Here is a 20,071-nt window from a genome sequence, read left to right on the forward strand (position 1 = left end):
AGTTTATTCGTCTTTGATTTTGTATTCCTCGTCGTTGGCTTACCGTCAATAGTCTCTGCTCGTTTTGGTTTTCAAGATCCAGTTTTTGGTGTTCTGACTTCTATGTTCTCTTTCATATATAGCTCGAGGACGGCTCCATAGTTTTCTGATTTCCCTCCGTCTCCCTTTCCCTCTCTATTCTTGCATCTCTTTGCAGCTTTCATCGCATCTCTGGTGGATGTTCTTTTTTAGTCTGTGAGGTGTTTCTTTCTTTTTAGCTACTGGTTGTGATTCCGGTGTTTTAGACATATATTTTCCTGCTTTTTGGTGGCTTTGGCCTTTCGATTATTATTCTCCCTTTGGTCCGCTTTCTTAGTTTATGTGTTGGTTGTCTAGTTTCTTATTCTTAATTTGATTATCTTATGATACTAATATTGAAATAAATATAATTTGTAAATGAAATAATAAAAATAATAAAATGATGAAAAGTCTTGCTATTTTTAGGTGTGAATAAATTAAATATTTTAAATATATTTATATTATTTTATATATTTCTTGAATTTTAGAGACCGATAAGTGTGAGAAGGATTAGATAATACACAATTAGAAATTGATGGAGAAAATTGCAATAATTTAAAAGAAAAAGAATTTAAATAAAAAAAAAACATGAGGATACATGTCAACAAACCCCCAGAGAAAAAGTCAACTTTATATATAAAGATTACATCTAACACTAACTTTTTAACAAAACATCAACTACTTACTTTCATCTCTATTTTAAAGACGTTTCTCTATTTGATTATTGTAAATTAAAATAGATTGGTATTCAACAACTAGTGAAAAATTGAATTACATTTTGAAACATAAACTACTATATTAATAATGCCAAAATATACATGAATAAAAATTTTATATACATTATATAACATCAAATTGTAAATAATATATTTAAAATATATTATAAAAATCAAAATCAAAACCATATATAAATAGAAAAAATATCTGCGCACATATGCAGTAAAACTCTAGTTAGATAAAATTCTAGTTAATGTTACTTTAGAGATGTTTCTCTTTATGTGCTATTATTTGAACAAAGGGTGTTTTATTACTATCTCAAGGCTTTACTCTTTTAATTTTAAGAAGAACTAATACATAAAAAATTTATATCCATTTATCCAGAAAAGGACCTTTATTTTGTCTAAATTTGGGTTATCCGTCGACAGTACGTGATCTAAAAAAACCTGTTTGAAGCAGTCTCATGATCTCTCTGTCTCTTCAGCAAATAATCACTAGATCACCGCCATATACACACCACATTATCTTCCTTTGCTTCTTTCTTATATAAGACGGCATTTCTCAATCCGTTCTTTATCCAAGTTATCGTCATTCTCAGAAAGTCCACAGGAGTTTTTGTTGACTTTTCCGGTTTAGAATCGTCATTTTACTTCCTCAATCTTGAAGCTTTCTATAAGAAAAGACAATAGATTTGAGAGTGTAGAGATAAAGAAAATCAAAAGATGAGTTCGAGGGATGATACAGAGGAGGCCAGGAATGAGCTGCGACGACCTTTCATGCACACAGGAAGTTGGTACCGTATGGGCTCAAGACAATCGAGCATGATGGGTTCGTCTCAAGTCATCAAAGACAACTCAATCTCCGTTCTTGCTTGTGTTCTGATCATTGCTCTTGGTCCTATTCAATTCGGATTCACTGTAAGTCGTTGAAAGTTCCCACCTTTACTTGTTCATTTGTTTTAGAAAGTTTGAGACTTTATACATTTTTTTTTTTTTTTGGTTCAGTGTGGTTACTCTTCTCCAACTCAAGCTGCAATCATCAAGGATCTGGGTTTGACTGTATCTGAGGTGAAAAGACCGATCCTATGTCTAGAGCTGCTGCCTGGTCTCTTGTTTGACTTTTTGATATTTTTTGTCTCCATGTGTAGTACTCTGTGTTTGGTTCTCTGTCCAATGTGGGTGCTATGGTTGGGGCAATTGCTAGTGGTCAGATCGCTGAATACATTGGACGAAAAGGGGTACACTTTGTTTTTTTCTAACTGATTCTTGAATCTCTTCATTTTTGCTTTATTTGACCTCTTTTTGTGTGTTTCTTTGGACAGTCTCTGATGATTGCTGCAATCCCCAATATCATTGGTTGGCTTTGCATATCATTTGCAGAAGTGAGTATTTGTTGTTTTCTAGTTTCATTTAGTTAAGGTCAAATAACGCTCTTGAGATCTTAGATTGATCTTATCTCTCTCTACATCACTCTGGTTTTGTAGGATACTTCTTTTCTTTACATGGGAAGACTTTTAGAAGGCTTTGGCGTTGGGATCATCTCTTACACGGTAACACTGAACTCGCCTAGTTTGTTTGCTTATAGAATAACAAGTTCCAGTGAGTTTTATGCAACTCTGTTCTTGGTTTTAGGTGCCTGTATATATTGCTGAGATAGCTCCACAGAATATGAGGGGAGGGTTGGGTTCTGTTAACCAGGTTTGTCACCTCTAGCTGACTGATTCTTCTTTTTAATTTCATGAAACAGATTCTTAGTGCTTAACATTTTTTTCTGTAGCTTTCTGTGACAATTGGAATAATGTTGGCTTATTTACTTGGCCTCTTTGTTCCATGGAGAATCCTTGCAGTCTTGGGTAAATTTCATTACACAAAGCCTGAAACACTAGGTTATGATTATGACTCATCAGCATGCCCTCTAATCACTTTTCTCTCTTGTCTTCCTTTATCTTTAGGGACATTGCCATGCATAGTATTGATACCGGGTCTCTTTTTCATTCCTGAGTCCCCTCGTTGGCTGGTACGCCTTTAAAAAGTTCACTTATTTTTATTGAGTTGGTGCATATTTTGGTTAATACACTCTTATGGGATGCTTTGCTTTAAATTTGTAGGCAAAAATGGGTATGACTGATGATTTTGAAACATCATTACAAGTTCTTAGAGGGTTTGAGACTGATATTACCGTTGAGGTTAATGAAATCAAGGTAATATTACCCCTGAGTATGTTTCCTTCCATGAATGACTTTCAAAAGCTTTATTTGTCATATTGTCTGCATATCTGCAGAGATCTGTGGGAACATCTACAAAACGATCATCTACAGTTCGGTTTGTTGATCTCAAGCGCAGGAGATACTATTTCCCACTTATGGTACAAACGTTAAATATCTCTCCCTTGGAAGATACTTTGTTTACCGTATGAAACATTATATCTTAAAACTATGTTTCTTTCTTTTTGTGTATAATAGGTTGGTATAGGGTTGCTTGTACTTCAACAACTCGGTGGAATTAATGGTGTCCTGTTTTATTCCAGTACAATCTTTGAGTCTGCAGGTAGGTCCTTCCTCTAAGAACACTTGATGCTTCTTGTTTCATATCATTACATAACATTTTCTTTTTTGTCATTTTTTAGGAGTTACATCTAGTAATGCAGCAACATTTGGGGTCGGTGCTATTCAGGTAGTGGCCACTGCAATATCAACATGGTTGGTGGACAAAGCAGGTCGTCGTCTTCTTCTTACCGTGAGTATTAGTTCATTAGTGTCATATCTTCAGAACTTTTCTCTAGAGAAGAATTCAATAAATGCCCAAAATTAACTTCTAATAAGGCAAATGGACATGTTTTGTAGATCTCTTCTGTTGGGATGACGATAAGCCTAGTGATTGTTGCAGCTGCCTTCTACCTTAAGGTACTTTATAAGTTGTAACTTCCCTAAACACCATAATCTGAGAGTTGACGTTTTGAGTTTTTAACGTCTCTTGTTTAGGAATTTGTGTCTCACGATTCAGACATGTACAGTATGCTGAGTATCTTGTCAGTAGTTGGAGTAGTGGTAAGTTTGTTATATTATTGAAACTTTCTTGAGGCAATGAGCTATTATTATCTTTGCTTTAACTCCGTTGAATCATTACAGGCAATGGTTGTTTCTTTCTCATTGGGAATGGGACCAATTCCGTGGCTCATTATGTCTGAGGTGATTAGATGTTAGAACTAAGTGTGGTAAGAACCAAAAAGCGAAAAAGCTTTACTAAACTACCATCTGCTTGCTTTGTTGTTGTTTTTGGTAAATAGATCCTTCCTGTGAACATAAAGGGTTTAGCTGGAAGTATAGCAACTTTAGCCAATTGGTTCATCTCTTGGTTGATCACCATGACTGCAAACTTGCTATTAGCCTGGAGCAGTGGAGGTTTCTCCCTCACTCTCTCTTCCTCTTTTCTCTCTGTCAACACACGATAGGTCATTTTGTTGATGGGGGTTTTGGTTAATTCTGAGCAGGAACTTTCACTCTATACGGTTTGGTTTGTGCATTCACAGTGGTGTTCGTGACTCTGTGGGTTCCTGAGACCAAAGGGAAAACGCTTGAAGAACTTCAAGCCTTGTTCAGATGAGAAAAACTCAAAAACAATTTCATTTTTTGGTCTCCCTCTCTCTTTGGCCACGAACAAGAAGAAACAGAGAAATGTTCCAGCTGTTGTTAATTGTTTGTTTGTTTGTTGTGTGTCAATATTTATTTTTTGTTCAAAGTTGTGTGTCAATAATCTTCTGTTCAATGTATATGAACAAACATTCAAGTTTTTTGTAATTTGATCAAACTCTTCGCACAGAAATAAATCTGAACATCAACATTGCCAGAAATGAATAATGATGATCTAGAATTGTAACCTTACATGGTGCTTGTTGATGCAATCTTCCTGACAGCAACCACAAAAGTGCTCGTATGAACCACAGATCTTTAGCTAGGCTAACTTCTCCAACCCATTACACCGAGGTAAAAGCTGTTGATGTTACCTATCAACTTGTGTTTGTTCAGAGTCAATGCATATAGTGAAGGTGCAATGTTAAAGACACTACAATTCACAATGTGAATTCCAATATCCTTTGGTTTAATCTCTGTGTTGGTGGAAAAGTTTGTCTAAAGCACCAAACATAACTTGTTCTGCTTCTTCTCTTGGAGCAGCCAGTTACAGTTTTGGAGGAATTGAATGCACAGCTTCAGAATCGTAAGCTTTTATCCAAAACCAGAACTGAGTTTAGTGGTCTATGAACTAAGTAAATGGAGTTTAAGGTGATCAGGAAGAAGTTAACAAGAGTGATTGACAAATAAACTGGTTTGGGTCCGGTGGTGGCTTAACAAAGAAAACAAAGCAAATGACAATAAAAAACATTTTCATTAGATTCTCAAGCTTGCAGTTGTTCAAGTTAAACTGAAACTAAGAAGAAACTAAGGAAGCTTATAGACAGTAAGAATAAGCATCAACCAAACCAATACTTTGATATACTCTTGACTTTAGAGCTTGGTCTCTCTTTAACAAGTCTCATTGATCAATCATTCAAGAGGAAGAAGATGGAACTCATGGGACATGAAGTCTTCACTAGGTCTGTAATACTTGTCTGGTGAGTACAAGCGTAGGTTAGAGACTTGGCTTGTGTACAGGCATGCAAACCTTTCGACCTGATTTAGGAAGAAAAGCGGTTTGAGAAATCAATTCCCCAAAAACACAAAATACTCGAGCTGCCACATAAGAAAGCAAAAATATAAAATGTTGTAAACCTGGTTAGCGAATCGAGAACTCTGGTAACCTGTTTTCATCAGTTGCCCCCAGACCTTGTGAAACTGCAGTAACCAAAACCCATGTCAGTTTCTAACAGATTGGAACTGATACTAGTCGCTGCACTTGATACACAACATTACCTTTTGGTGATTTTCTCTTTGAGCTTGTTGATGACTTAGTCGTACTTGATCTCTTTTAGACTGTCAAATCCCACCAAAAACATAAGTGTGGACTTAAAACAACTATGCAACTGTTGAAATATTCAGGGGTTACACAAATTCTATTTTTACCTCCAAGTCCTTGAGAGCTGATAACGTCTCCTGCTTATCATTCTCGTTTACATCTTCAAACCTGAACGATAAGATTGGTTACAACTAAGAATTTTAATCTATGTAACGCAGCTTTCATTGGTGTACATCTTAATTTAAAGAACACTCACTTTAGGGACCAGTTCAAGTGATGAATTTTGTCTTCAACTGAATCACGCTCATTCCTCATCAAAATAAGTTTCTGCAAACCAAAATAAATTATGGAGGTCATTAGCGGCTGTTGATCCTAATCACAAAACCATCTCTCTCATACTAACTACATAGAGAAATTATCAATCACCTTTCGCATGTCCCTCAGTTCCCATAGAAGTTCAACCTCCTTTTCTAGTTCTGGAACAACGAGCATAGTTCTCCAGCCTGAAGAATGAAGAAAAATTAAGCTGCAAGTAGCTTTCACAATCAAATACACTTTTACCAGTTTCTTTTAACACCAATGATACTATCTTCATCAACAAAAGAGTGCATTTAGCCTACTTAGATGCTACGCGAACCAGTCATAAGGTGTTAGGGACCTAACATACCATATTCTTAATCCCTACATAGGTCTTCGTTTAAGTTACTTCGCTAAACAAAAGAGAAGAACAGTCTATAAATGGAAAAGGAAACCTTACCAAGAACTTTTTTGCTCCGCAAGATATCACCGTATATATGATCACCAACGTAAAGAACCTAGTAAGATCAAATAGCTGAATGAGTGACAACTAAAGCATGGCATAGTAAGAATATCTGTAATTTCATAACAGACTGATCTTTGTAATCGAGAGTGGGATAAGTGTTTTTTGAGAAATAGCTAGTGCGATATACCTGCGAACTTGACTCAATGGATAGCAAACTGTGAAGATGTCCAACATTTCCACCTTGAAAAACTCGACAACCTTTATCTTTACTATTCAGTAAAATTTTTGGTGAAGGATCTCCCACCTTTCAACCAAACAAAAAAACAATTATACACAAGAATCATTTGGATAAGAAGTACATCTCAAACACTTGAGTGAGTCTGGCAATTCATTAAGTCAAACCTGAGGCATAGGTGTTCCATTGTCAGTATTAATAAGCATTCCAGACTGAGGTTCCACCTCAAACAGATTGGCACGACTCTCTTCATGGAAGAAGCCAGGTTTTGCACTTCACCAAAAAAAGATCCAATTCAGACAGCAGAAAATAAAAAGAGAGAAATATTTTCCAGAAACAAAAAATTCAACTACAAATTGATAGCCAATAATAACATATAACTAATTTTATCAACACAATTTTATTCAGAGCATTAAATTAAAAAGACTTGAGAAAGGAAAAGACCTGCCAGTGATCACAACATCAAAATACTGGAGCCAATCAAAGTTGCAAGTATGAGGACCATGTACCGTACGCCCTCCACAGAGAAAATTCATCACAATGTTTGTGTAGTCCCACAAACTGCAACAATGTTAAATCAAATCTATCTCACCAAGCAGAGAAAAAAAACTGATTATACAATAACAGGCGATAATAAATCATTAATATTGACACTGTCTCATAACAAGATTTCACAGACGTTTTTAAAAATCTTCCCAAGTTCGCGTGCAGGGAAACAGGTTACAATGGTTTAAGTCAAACTTTGGAGCATGTAACCATTTACGAATTTAAAGTTTAATCGACTGTGCAACCACCATAGCAGGCAAGTTTATAAAATATGTCATTAGCATTTACCTATTGGTCACCAAGAAAGTAGAACGTCCAGAATCTCTTATCATTTTTATAAGTGGTACAATCGTAATATCCTCATTGATATACCTAATAAAAAGGCAAATTAAAATATGTAAAGAAGGGAAAAAAAATTCCAACAGATGGTACACATCCAATTTTCAAAGAACAGTCATGAACATTACATCAGCCTTACCTATTAGGTTCTTTTGCTACCATCTGTTTTAAAGTTCCATCACGGTGGCACAGATCAACAGCAGCCCGAACATCTTTATACATACGAGCATAACTACAGGAACACATTGGAGAATGAATAAATTAGTGATACATTTTAAAAAAAAAATTAATGCCAAGCATAAGTAAGTTACAGTCAGAGTATCTGTTACGAATATTACAACCATATGCATAACATATACTTTATTGAAGATTATAGAGAATATCAAATAGTAATAAGTATGGGAAATAGACTTACTCAACGTCTTTGGGAATCTTTTCAGGGTTATTATCTTTAAAATCAACAAGTTGCGCGAACAGATATGCTTCAGCCAAAGAAAAGAGGGTATCTATGAGAGCATAGTCAGGCTCATCAAAAGAATCTTGTATTAGGCTGCTGCCATAGATATCAACTTTATCATCTTTAGAGAGCTCTCTAAACCCATGGTAAGCTACTTTCACATACTTGTGGCGATCCATCTGCATCATCAACAGTCCGTTAGAAAAATGGGCAATAACTATTATGAGAGTCCAATCCAATAAAAGGTTTTCATTCACCTTTAAGATGTTCCCCCTCTTTTTGTCTAGCACCAAGCCTCTAACCATGTAATTCCAATCAAACGTCCATTCTAGCAGCTGGATTTTTAAACCACAACAAGTATTAACGATCAATCAAACATTTTCGCTGGTCAGAAACTTAGAAGAGCAAACAGTATACTAACCTCACTTGGATACCCCAAATCATATACCAATTTCCTGACAGTTCCTTCATAAGCAAGGGACTCAAAAGTTTCAGACTTGTACTGAGCAAGAGTGTAGTCCATATCAAAGCCTACAGCAATGATATTCCTCATGTTCAGCGATCTGTTGCAGAAGATCTGTTTCTTTAAGTCGATTTTCTTTCCACCTCCAGGGGATGACCATTTATGGGGAGCTTCACATCCATCCCTTGAGCCAACATTGTGAAACTGTACCACGCCTTCACTAAGAGCACTAGCTCGATGTTCTTCCATTGAACTCTTGAAACACAACTGGCTTGCCCCTGAGAGATTATCAAAGGAAGCATAACTTTATTTTTGGACATATGACGTATACGCAACACATGGATTAGAGTAGAGAAGGATACAAGCTATATCCAAAAATAGATAATAAGAATATGCAAGAAACAACTCGTTAGTCAGAACCCACCAAAGCTAAACTTAGAAGCACGTGAGAAGATAAACAATCTGATGACACGTTCACTACAGGAGATAGAATAATTCAACATGAGTCATACGATCAGCATGTCCACTAGCACCAAAGGACAAAAAAAAAGTAACAAAACCCCTAAAATGAAAATAAAAACAAACTAACAAACATGTTAAGACCACTAAACTAAGCTTTGTTGATCAACATGATCCACTACCACTACCAACCACCAAAGGGAAACAAAAGTAACAAACCACCTAGAATGAGGAAAAACAAACCTAACATCTTACCTCGATCAAAAAGACACAAGCTTTGCGACAAGTTAAGTCCTAATCCTAAGTATCTTCCCAAGGTAATGCTCCAGAAAAGACCTAAATAATGAGATAGCTACTAATCAAGCACACCTTCCTTCTCTATCCAAAGGTTCACTACGAAATTTCTCCACAACACACTAACCACTTAGCAAAAATCAGTTACATGGAACCACAACACACAGAGGCCGCAAAGTTAATGAACTGCTTCTTGCGGTTACGACACCGATCAACCAAACTCCATAGAAAAATAAACCAAAAGTCGAATGAAAAAAACTAACCAGCAGCAGAGGAGTTGAGGAATCGTCTCTGAGCTTGAAATTTTCCAGGGAAACGAAAACCAGAGGAAAATACAGAGAGGCAGAGAGAAAGAGGAGAGAAGTGGCGTTTGGAGAGACGCATGGTATTATTATTATTATTAGTATTATATAGGCGTAGAGAGGGAGGTGAATCGTGTTCGATATAGAGAATAATAGTAGTAGTAGGTGTAAAACATATAGGTGACGTCGCCGAAAAGGTTGGATTCGAATATAAGCAATGAGACATTTACCGGTGATTTTCCGGCGAATATTCCTTCCAATTCAATTGCATTTTTTTTTTTCTCAGGCGAGGAAGGAAGGAAGGAAGGAGGGAAACGAGGTGAGGCAGAAAGATGAGACCCCTAGGGAAAATGTGCCACGTGGCTTAAGCGTGGTTCTGGCTTTTTGATCTCTGGACATATTTGATGGGCCTTAAACCTAAATTAGATGGGCCTGGAAACGAAGCCAAGTTACTAAACTATACGTCCGCGGATGAATAAACAGAAATCTTAATATCTGAAATATTAACCGAACTCAGTCCGATAAAAATGAATCCAAACCAAATTGAATCTGACATAATTATTGAATGAATCTTTTTCTACAGTATTTTGAGTTATGGATTTTATCCAAACTGAATCTGAATTCAAATGGATATCCGAAAAATCTTGAAAATTTTGAAATCCCACCAAGTCCAAATTCAATCTCGAAAAGTACCAAAACTACTCTAGCGAGGGTGTGTTCAGTTGAAAGTTTAAGGAGATTTATCTTAAAATGACAAATCTAATGTTATTCAAACATGAATTTTAAAACTTATTTGAAATTCACTATAATTGAACCTAACATTTCATAAAATACTCGGTAATCTATTGTTATTCAAAACATTTGGCTATAAGGTTTCAAAGTTTTTAAGTGATTAAAGTGTTTGGATAGAGATTTTTTAGTTTAAATCTAATCTCATAGTTTTAGCAGAGATTCTAGAGTGTTGTATATTAAACTCTCCAATTCGTATAAAACATCTAAAACTCAATAAAATCAAATAAATTCAAACATTACATTGAATACACCGCTAAGATACTATTGAATGACTAAAATAAATATGTATTACATGAATAATTAGGAAGAAAAGCGGTTTGAGAAATCAATTCCCCACAAACACAAAACACTCAAACTGCCACATAATAAAGCAAAAATATAAAATGTTTGTATACCTCATTAGCGAATCGAGAACTCTGGTAACCTGTCTTCATCAGTTGCCCCCATACCTTGCGAAACTGCAGTAGCCAGAACCTATCCCATGATCAGTTTCTAACAGACTGAAACTAGTTGTTGCACTTGATACACAACATTACCTTTTGATAATTTTCTATTTGAGCTTGTTGATGAGTTAGACGTATTTGATCTCTTTTAGCCTATTAAATCCCACAAAAACATAATTGTGGACTTAAAACAACTATGCAACTATTGAAATATTCAGGGGTTACACAAATTCTATTTTACCTCTAAATCCTTGAACGTTGATAACATTTCCTGCTTATCATTCTCGTTAATATCGTCAAACCTGATATTAAACAAGTTTTGTGAAAATGGCTATAACAATTAAGATTCTAATCTATGCAACACAGCTTTCTTTGGTGTACATCCTAATTTAAAGAACACTCACTTGAGGGACCAGTTCAAGTGATGAATTTTGTCTTCAACTGAATCACGTTCATTCCTCATCAAAATAAGTTTCTGCAAACCAAAAAATTATCCGATTATTAGGGGCTGTTGATCCTAATCACAAAACCATCTCTTATATTAATAAGATATAGAATGAGAGGATCCATTCACCTCTCGCATGTCCCTCAGTTCGCATAGAAGTTCAACCTCTTTTTCAAGTTCTGGAACAACAAGCATAGTTCTCCAGCCTGAAAAATGAAGAAAAATTAAGCTGCAAGTAGCTTTCACAATCAAATACACATTTTTACCAGTTTCTTCGAACACCTATGATACTATCTTCATCAACAAAAGAGTGTTTCTAGCCACTTAGATGCTACGTTCACAAGTCATAATGTGTTAGGGGGCTGATATAGGTCAGCTAAACCCATGAAGATTTGTTATTCTTTACAAAACAAAACAGAAGAAACGCCTATAGCTGGAAAAGAAAACCTTACCAAGTACTTTTTTGCTGCGCAATATATCACCGTATATATGATCACCAACGTAAAGAACCTAGTAAGATCAAATAGCTGAATAAGTCACAACAGATGCATGGTATATCCAGTTATTTTAGAGTTTTACAAAATATATGTTGTTTCATAACAGACTGATCTTTCTAATCCAGAGTGAGATAAAGCTAGTGTAAAATACCTGTGAACTTGACTCAATGGAGAGCAAACTCTGAGTCATCAAAATAAGTTTCTGCAAACCAAAGAATTATCAGATTGTTAGGGGCTGTTGATATTAATCACAAAATCATCTCTTATATTAGATATAGAACATGAGGATCCATTCACCTTTCGCATGTCCCTCAGTTCCCAGAGAAGTTCAACCTCTTTTTCTAGTTCTGGAACAAGCATAGTTCTCCAGCCTGAAAAAGGAAGAAAAATTAAGCTGCAAGTTGCTCTCACAAGCAAAATCACTTTTACCAGTTTCTTCTAACACCTATGATATATCTTATCTTCATCAACAAAAGAGTGTTTCTAGCCACTTAGATGCTACATTCACCAGTCATAAGGTGTTAGGGGACTGATACAGGTCAATTAAACCCATGAAGATTCGTTAAGTTCTTCACAAAACAAAACAGAAGAAACGCCTATATTTGGAAAAGAAAACCTTACCAAGAACTTTTTTGCTGCACAAGATATCACCGTATATATGATCACCAACGTAAAGAACCTAGTACGATCGAATAGCTGAATAAGTCACAACAGATGCATGGCATGGTACATCCTGTTATTTTAGAGTTTTACAGAATATCTGTTGTTTCATAACAGACTGATCTTTCTAATCCAGAGTGAGATAAAACTAGTGTAAAATACCTGTGAACTTGACTCAATGGAGAGCAAACTGTGAAGATGCCCCACATTTCCACCTTGAAAAACTCGACAGCCTTTATCTTTACTCTTTGGTAAAAAATTTGGTGAAGGATCTCCCACCTTTCAAGCAAACAAGAAAACAATTTTAACGGATACACAAGGATCATTTGGAATAGAAATACATTTGAAAGATTGAATAAGTCTCGAAATTTGTTAAGTCAAACCTGAGGCATAGGTGTTCCATTGTCAGTATTAATAAGCATTCCATACTGAGGTTCCACCTCAAACAGGTTGGCACGACTCTCTTCATGGAAGAAGCCAGGCTTTGCACTTCTGAAAAAAGAGAGATTCAAATCAGATAACAAACAAATAAAATGGGGAATAATATTTCCGGAAACAAAAAATTCAACTACAAATTGATATCCAATAACACATATTATCACCATGATTTTTTTCAGAGCATTAGATTAAAGAGACCTAGGAAAGGAAAAAACCTGCCAGTGATCACAACATCAAAATACTGCACACAATCAAAGTTGCAAGTATGAGGACCATGTACCGTGCGCCCTCCACAGAGAAAATTCATCACAATGTTTGTGTAGTCCCACAAACTGCAACAACGTTAATTGAAAATCCATCTCAGCAAGCAGAGAAAAAAGAAACTGATTATACAATAACATGTGATAATAAATCATTAATATTGACACTGTCTCATGACAAGATTTCACAGACGTTTTTAAAAATCTTCCCAAGTTGGATATTTCTGTTATAAGTGCAGGGAAACAGGTTACAATGGTTTAATTTAAATTTTGGTGCATGTAACCATTTATGAATTTAAAGTTTAATCGACTGCGCAACCACCATAGCAGGCAAGTTTATAAAATATGTCGTTAGCATTTACCTATTGGTCACCAAGAATGTAGAACGTCCAGAATCTCTTATCATTTTTATAAGTGGTACAATCATAGTATCCTCATTGATATACCTGATAAAAAGGCAAATTAAAATATGTAAAGAAAGAAGGGAAAAAAATTCCAACAGAGATGGTACATATCCAATTTTCAAAGAATAGACATGAACACAACGTCAGCCTTACCTATTAGGTTCTTTTGCTACCATCTGTTTTAAAGTTCCATCACAGTGGCACAGATCAACAGCAGCCCGAACATCTTTATACATACGAGCATAACTACACGAACACATTGGCGAAGGAATAAATTGGTGATACGTTTTTTAAGAAAAAATTAATGCCAAGCATAAGTTACAGAGTATCCGTTAGCAATATTACAACCATACGCGTAACATATACTTTATTGAAGACTATAGAGAATATCAAAACAGTAATAAATATGGGAAATAGACTTACTCAACCTCCTTGGGAATCTTTTCAGGGTTATTATCTTTAAAATCAACAAGTTGCGCGAACAGATATGCTTCAGCCAAAGAAAAGAGGGTATCTATGAGAGCATAATCGGGCTCATCAAAAGAATCTTGTATTAGGCTGCTGCCATAGATATCAAATTTATCATCTTTAGAGAGCTCTCTAAACCCATGGTAAGCTACTTTCACATACTTGTGTCAATCCATCTGCATGATCAACATTCAATTAGAAACGGAGGCAACAACTATTATGAGAGTAATCAATTACAAGATTTTCATCCACCTTTAAGATGTTTCCTCTCTTTTTGTCTAGCTCCAAGCCTCTAACCATGTAATTCCAATCAAATGTCCACTCTAGCAGCTGGATTATTTGACCACAACAAGTATTAACGATCGATCAAACATTTTTTGCTGGTCAGAAACTTAGAAGAGCAATATAGTATACTAACCTCACTTGGATACCCCAAATCATATACCAATTTCCTGACAGTTCCTTCATAATGACCACTTAAGTATCATGCCACAATGCTTTTGTTAGAGCAATATGTGAACTAAAGAGTGCACTTTCATATCACAAACAAAGTAACCAAAATCCTAAGTATGACTGAACCTGAAGTTAAAAGGGGTTCAATTGGATTTACGATGTGTTACTATATTTAACAAACCTAAATTTTAACATATCAAAATATGGTCAAATTTCATGTTCCTTGAGAACCAAAACCTGGCTGAACCCGACCAAACCCGATTGGACATCCGAACGTCATACCTAAGCTTATGATTCGGGATCGACTTTTTGAACTTCAGGTTTTGGATTTCATTTCTCTGAGTCTCATTTACATATATATACTCAAGTCAGGTTTACACATACTTTAAAATATGTATTTAAATATTTGAAATATTTATTTATGCTTTGAATATTAATTTAAAATTGTGAGACTATTTTTGTAATTTTAGATTTTCAATTTTTTGGTATATCGATCGCTTTGGTTGATAATTTTTATTTTATATCAGTATACATAATTTATTTGATTTCAGTTTGGATCAATTTGGATTTCAGTTTCAAGCTTTTAGTCGGCTCGCTTGGTGTCAATTTTTGGCTTAGGATTTAGTGTTATAAAAACTGTAACTTCAAGAAAACAAAAGCGATGTTTTATAAGATTTAGAGAAAAACTGTTGATTAAGGAAAAAAAATTAGAAACCGACTTTGAGTCAGGGCTCGGAAAAAACCCGAATCCGAAGAAACGAACCGAAATTGACTAAATATCCGAAAAAGTAGTATCAAATCCAAACCGAAATTGACTAAATATCCGAAAGGGTTCAAAATTTGGTATCTAAAGAACCGAACCCGACCCGGACCGAAGTATTTCAGATACCTGAATGTATCCGAAATAGATTAATATACATAAATATGGGAATTATTTTAAATTTAATGTATATTAAAAACATCCAAAATATATAAAATACTCTAAAGTTGTCCAAGATACTTGAAAATATATACAAATAGTCAAAAGTAAATATCTATAATACACTCAAAACACCAAAAACATTTGAAATATCTATTGATTTTCTATCCATATATTCAAACCAAACCAACTTATATGCTAAGTTTATGTATTTTGACATATGTTATTCAAATTTATATGAAATGTATTATTTTGTTTATAATTTTTAAGAAATTTAAAGTATATAATGAATTTAAACATTTAAAAAATAATTTAAATGGGTTATCCAAACCCGAACCGAACCCGAATCGAAAATTTAGAAATAGCCGAATGAAGCTAAAATCTTTGACCCCAAAAACCCAAAACCTGAAACCCGAATAGGCCCGAACCGAACCCGAATGGGTACCCGAACCAAACCCGAATGGGTACCCGAACCGAATCCGAATGGGTACCTGAACGCCCCACACCTATTTGAGTGTTTGACTTTGAGTTTTTTAGGAGACTTTGTATATTTTAGAATTAATAAAGCTTGTTTAGGAAATATTTGACTTTCAATAATTTATAAATGTATTAAAGGCTTAAAGCTAAGGGTGGACATTCGGATACCTATTCAGATCCGGTTTGGTTTTGGCATTATTCGGATTTCGAGTTTTCGGGTTAAAGATTTTAACCCCATTCAAATATTAATAAATTTTGATTCGGAATTGGTTGAGATTTTTGTAGGTATTTTGGTTTAAATAACCCGTTTAAATTATTTAAAAAAATTTAAATTCATTATATACTTTAAATTTCTCAAAATAATAATAATATATTACATATAAATTTGAATATTTGAATAGGTATTTTTGGTGTTTTAATTATTGTTTAGATATTTTAGACATTTACTTTTGACTATTTATATATATTTTCAATTATTTTGAAAAAAATATATATATATGTTTTGATAAGTTTTATATATTTTAAGTCTAAAAATAATTTACATATAAGTATATAAATCTATTTCGGATACATCTGAATATCTGAAATACTTTGGTTCGGATCTGGTTCAATTCCGATTTTTTAAACACCAAAATTTTGAAGCGGTTTAGATATTTAACCAATTCTAGTCTGGGTTAGGTACTATTTTCGGATCGAATTTGGTTAGATACTTTGGATTCAGATTTTTGTTTTGCCCAGCCTAGTTAAATCTTTCAAAGCCAATTTTACCGATCACAACCTAAGCCGAGAAGATCCAGTGGCTTATCCGTGGTGATGTCTTTTTGATTTCTAGACAGATTTGATGGGCTTTGACCTAATTTAAATGGGTCTTAACAGAAAGCCCATTCCTTAAACCTCACACCGACTCTAAAGACCTCTTCTCCCTCTCCGCCATTTCTCACTCTCTCTCAGTTCATAGTTTCGCGTGACCACCACGCGCCGCCGGTGTAAAATCTCCAATCTTAACCATTGATCTCACTTCATGGCTTCCTCCTCCTCCATACATTCTCGACTAGCTTTAATCGCTTTGCTCTCAGCGACCACTTTCTACTGCATCCACAAATACCGCCGCCTGAAACGTCTCAAAAACCTCTCGTCAAAGCTAAACCCTAGCGCCGCCACCAGAGGAAAGATCTTCTTTATCTCCCAAACCGGCACGTGCAAAGCCCTAGCTCAACGCCTCCGCGACCTCTTGGCGTCGAACGGCGTCGCATTCGACCTCGTCGATCCGCGAAGCTACGAGCCGGAGGATCTCCCGAAGGAGACGCTAGCGATCTTCGTCGCGTCGACGTGGGACGGCGGGAAGCCGCCGAAGGACGGAGAGTTTCTCGTCGACTGGCTCTCCGAGAGCGCCGAGGATTTCCGCGTCGGGTCGCTGATTCTCTCCGGTTGCAGGTTCGCCGTGTTCGGCGTCGGGAGCCGTGCGTATGGAGAGTCGTACAACGCTGTGGGGAAGGAGCTGTCGAGGAGGATGGTGGGGTTGGGTGGAGTGGAGATGGTTCCGGTGGGAGAAGGAGATGTTGACGACGGAGAGATGGACGGAGTGTTTCAGGATTGGTGTGATGGAGTGATTAGGGTTCTGAAGGGAGGCTCTGCTCGAGAAGGAGCTGTTGGACTTGTGAGTGATGGTGAATATGTTGATTCAACGGATGATGAGGAGGAAGAAGGGAATGATGATATTGTTGATCTTGAAGATATTGCTGGGAAAGCTCCTTCAAGGAAGAATGGTGTGGTGAAAGTGGCTAAAGGTGATGGGAAGAAGGAGATGGTGACTCCTCTGATTAGAGCTAGCTTAACCAAGCAGGTATAATCTTATTCTATCTTTTGTTCTTTGCTTGAGCTTTGAATGAGCATAGTCTATGGACTTTCTGAAGTTTTGTGAAACTTGCAGGGATATAAGATCATTGGTTCCCATAGTGGGGTTAAGATTTGTAGATGGACGAAGTCACAGCTTAGAGGCAGGGGAGGTTGCTACAAGCACTCCTTTTATGGCATCGAGAGTCACAGGTTTGATTTAAAGTTCTCTCTTTTTTTTTCTCCCCTCTGATACGCATATAGGTTGTGATTCTTATGTTGGTTTTTTAATAAACAAGGTGTATGGAGACAACACCTAGTCTGGCTTGTGCAAACAAATGTGTCTTCTGTTGGAGGCATCACACAAATCCTGTGGGAAAGAGCTGGCAGTGGAAGATGGATGATCCTAAAGAGATTGTGAAAGGTGCTCTAGATCTTCATACAAAGATGATCAAACAGATGAAAGGAGTTCCAGGTCTGATCATATCCTTATCCTAATTCTGCATGTATTATGAAATGCATTTAGACCTTTGCACCAAAAATACTGTGAGCTTGCGAGGCACTCTTGGAAGTCAAAGATAATCTGCGTGTTTTAGTTGCTTGATTGATTTGTTTTCACCAATTAATTGAATGTCAGAAGCGCTTTATTGGCGGGATATGTTCTTCAGGTGTAACTCCGGAGAAATTACAAGAAGGTCTAACACCAAGGCATTGTGCGTTGTCACTTGTTGGTGAGCCAATTATGTATCCAGAGATCAATGCCCTTGTAGATGAGCTACATGGAAAGCGTATCTCCACATTTTTGGTTACTAATGCGCAATTCCCCGAAAAGATTTTGATGATGAAGCCCATCACCCAGGTCTGTGGTGTCTGTTGTTAGTTATTATTTCAGAAATGAGCTTTGAAAGCTCTTCATGCACTTACTGAACCAAATTTGTGTATCTCATTATCTTTGATTTCTACAGTTGTACGTAAGTGTAGATGCTGCCACCAAAGAGAGCTTGAAGGCTATTGATAGGCCTCTCTTTGCGGACTTCTGGGAGCGGTTTATTGTGAGTATTTAAAATAAAATTCGTTCATGTAATAAAACCTTGAAATGAAATGTGAACTAAGATAAAGGTATATAATAATCTCTGTACCATTTGTATCCAGGACTCCTTGAAAGCTCTCCAAGAGAAGCAGCAACGTACTGTCTACCGGTTAACGCTTGTCAAAGGATGGAACACAGAGGAGCTAGAAGCTTACTTCAACCTCTTCAGCATTGGGAAACCTGATTTCATCGAGATCAAAGGAGTCACATATTGTGGATCGTGAGTGTGTTTAACTTGTTCTCTTCTTTCTCTCCACTCTTGTTACACGCAAATCATAACTTATGTGTTAATCTTAACAGATCTGCAACATCAAAGTTGACAATGGAGAATGTACCGTGGCACGCAGATGTTAAAGCGTTCTCAGAAGCTCTGTCTCTGAAGAGCAATGGAGAGTACGAAGTTGCTTGCGAGCACGCCCATTCTTGCTGTGTTCTTCTAGGGAGAACCGACAAGTTCAAAGTGAATGGAAAGTGGTTTACTTGGATTGACTATGAAAAGTTCCACGATCTGGTTAGTTATTTAAACCAAATCCAGGAACACCGATCAATCTCAAAATTCAAGATTTTCATGCTAATATTTACCGACATTTGTGAATGAATATGCATAGGTGGCTTCTGGAGAAGCGTTCACGAGCAGAGACTATATGGCTGAAACACCGTCATGGGCGGTGTATGGAGCAGAGGAAGGTGGGTTTGATCCAGAGCAGTTGCGTTACAAGAAGGAAAGGCATCATCACCCTAAACCACAGCCACAGGTGGTTGTAGCTTAAGTCATTTTTGTTATAGCCTTCGAGTATTTTTCTTCTAGGTCTAAAGCTTTTGTGTAACAAACTTCAGTGCTATAACTCTTGTGAAGACGTTAGTTAAAGTTTTGATATCATATCAAACTTTATAACAATCAAGATTAAAATTTAGATGTAACCTTGGTTGTGACCTTAATTAAAGACTTGTTTCACTAGCAATATACATTAGGTTATTTGCTTTTTTTGTTCACTAGCAAAAGACTTGTAACTTTGATCTGAGTGCTTTAAAAAAAATATATATATACATTAGTTTATTAACTTGTTTGTTCACCACGTAAACATCAACTACACAAACCAAAAACGATACAACCTACTACAACTAGAAATCCCTCTATAAAGCATTATTATGAAACAATTAATTTTATTTAATTTAACTGTCATAGATTTTATTCTGAAAATAGCTTTGATTATCTAAATTTGTAACACAAACTAGTTGGCAAAAAAACTTGTTTCTTGTTTTGAATAAACTGATTCAAGAAATTATAAAGCAAATGTACTTTTCGTCCCA

General features: G+C 36.0%; 3 protein-coding genes and 1 pseudogene across 4 annotated transcripts; 2 read left to right on the forward strand and 2 right to left on the reverse strand.

Annotated features, from left to right (window-relative positions):
- Positions 1 to 1,193: 1,193 nt before the first annotated feature.
- Positions 1,194 to 4,630, forward strand: LOC106300548 (sugar transporter ERD6-like 6). The gene is made up of 17 exons (XM_013736712.1): positions 1,194 to 1,691; positions 1,779 to 1,841; positions 1,922 to 2,011; positions 2,096 to 2,155; positions 2,258 to 2,323; positions 2,406 to 2,471; positions 2,551 to 2,626; positions 2,726 to 2,790; positions 2,882 to 2,974; positions 3,055 to 3,138; positions 3,236 to 3,320; positions 3,400 to 3,509; positions 3,617 to 3,676; positions 3,755 to 3,820; positions 3,902 to 3,961; positions 4,060 to 4,174; positions 4,264 to 4,630. Exons 1-17 carry the CDS (start codon positions 1,497 to 1,499, stop codon positions 4,374 to 4,376), a joined length of 1,467 nt encoding a protein of 488 aa, XP_013592166.1. The 5' UTR covers positions 1,194 to 1,496; the 3' UTR covers positions 4,377 to 4,630.
- Positions 4,631 to 5,137: 507 nt separating this feature from the next.
- On the reverse strand, positions 5,138 to 9,938 carry LOC106300550 (cytosolic purine 5'-nucleotidase-like). Of its 2 annotated transcripts, none has more exons than XM_013736713.1 (16): positions 9,543 to 9,938; positions 8,485 to 8,804; positions 8,321 to 8,398; positions 8,022 to 8,242; positions 7,746 to 7,838; positions 7,556 to 7,639; positions 7,166 to 7,282; positions 6,889 to 6,994; positions 6,674 to 6,790; positions 6,481 to 6,538; positions 6,150 to 6,226; positions 5,980 to 6,050; positions 5,831 to 5,891; positions 5,681 to 5,740; positions 5,540 to 5,602; positions 5,138 to 5,440 (listed from the first exon to the last, which is right to left on the reverse strand). In XM_013736713.1, exons 1-16 carry the CDS (start codon positions 9,805 to 9,807, stop codon positions 5,315 to 5,317), a joined length of 1,917 nt encoding a protein of 638 aa, XP_013592167.1. In that variant the 5' UTR covers positions 9,808 to 9,938; the 3' UTR covers positions 5,138 to 5,314. The 2 variants fall into 2 exon arrangements, with proteins under 2 accessions (XP_013592167.1, XP_013592168.1); XM_013736714.1 differs by having other exon boundaries at positions 8,229 to 8,242; positions 9,543 to 9,914.
- Positions 9,939 to 10,698: 760 nt separating this feature from the next.
- LOC106297867 lies at positions 10,699 to 16,771 on the reverse strand (annotated as a pseudogene).
- Positions 16,747 to 19,722, forward strand: LOC106296548 (S-adenosyl-L-methionine-dependent tRNA 4-demethylwyosine synthase-like). The gene is made up of 8 exons (XM_013732698.1): positions 16,747 to 17,680; positions 17,768 to 17,883; positions 17,970 to 18,145; positions 18,339 to 18,529; positions 18,636 to 18,722; positions 18,823 to 18,980; positions 19,061 to 19,271; positions 19,369 to 19,722. Exons 1-8 carry the CDS (start codon positions 16,859 to 16,861, stop codon positions 19,528 to 19,530), a joined length of 1,923 nt encoding a protein of 640 aa, XP_013588152.1. The 5' UTR covers positions 16,747 to 16,858; the 3' UTR covers positions 19,531 to 19,722.
- The last annotated feature ends 349 nt before the right edge of the window (positions 19,723 to 20,071 follow it).

Source organism: Brassica oleracea, chromosome C6 (genome assembly GCF_000695525.1).
Source record: "Brassica oleracea var. oleracea cultivar TO1000 chromosome C6, BOL, whole genome shotgun sequence".
In the NCBI taxonomy this organism is placed as follows: Eukaryota; Viridiplantae; Streptophyta; class Magnoliopsida; order Brassicales; family Brassicaceae; genus Brassica; species Brassica oleracea.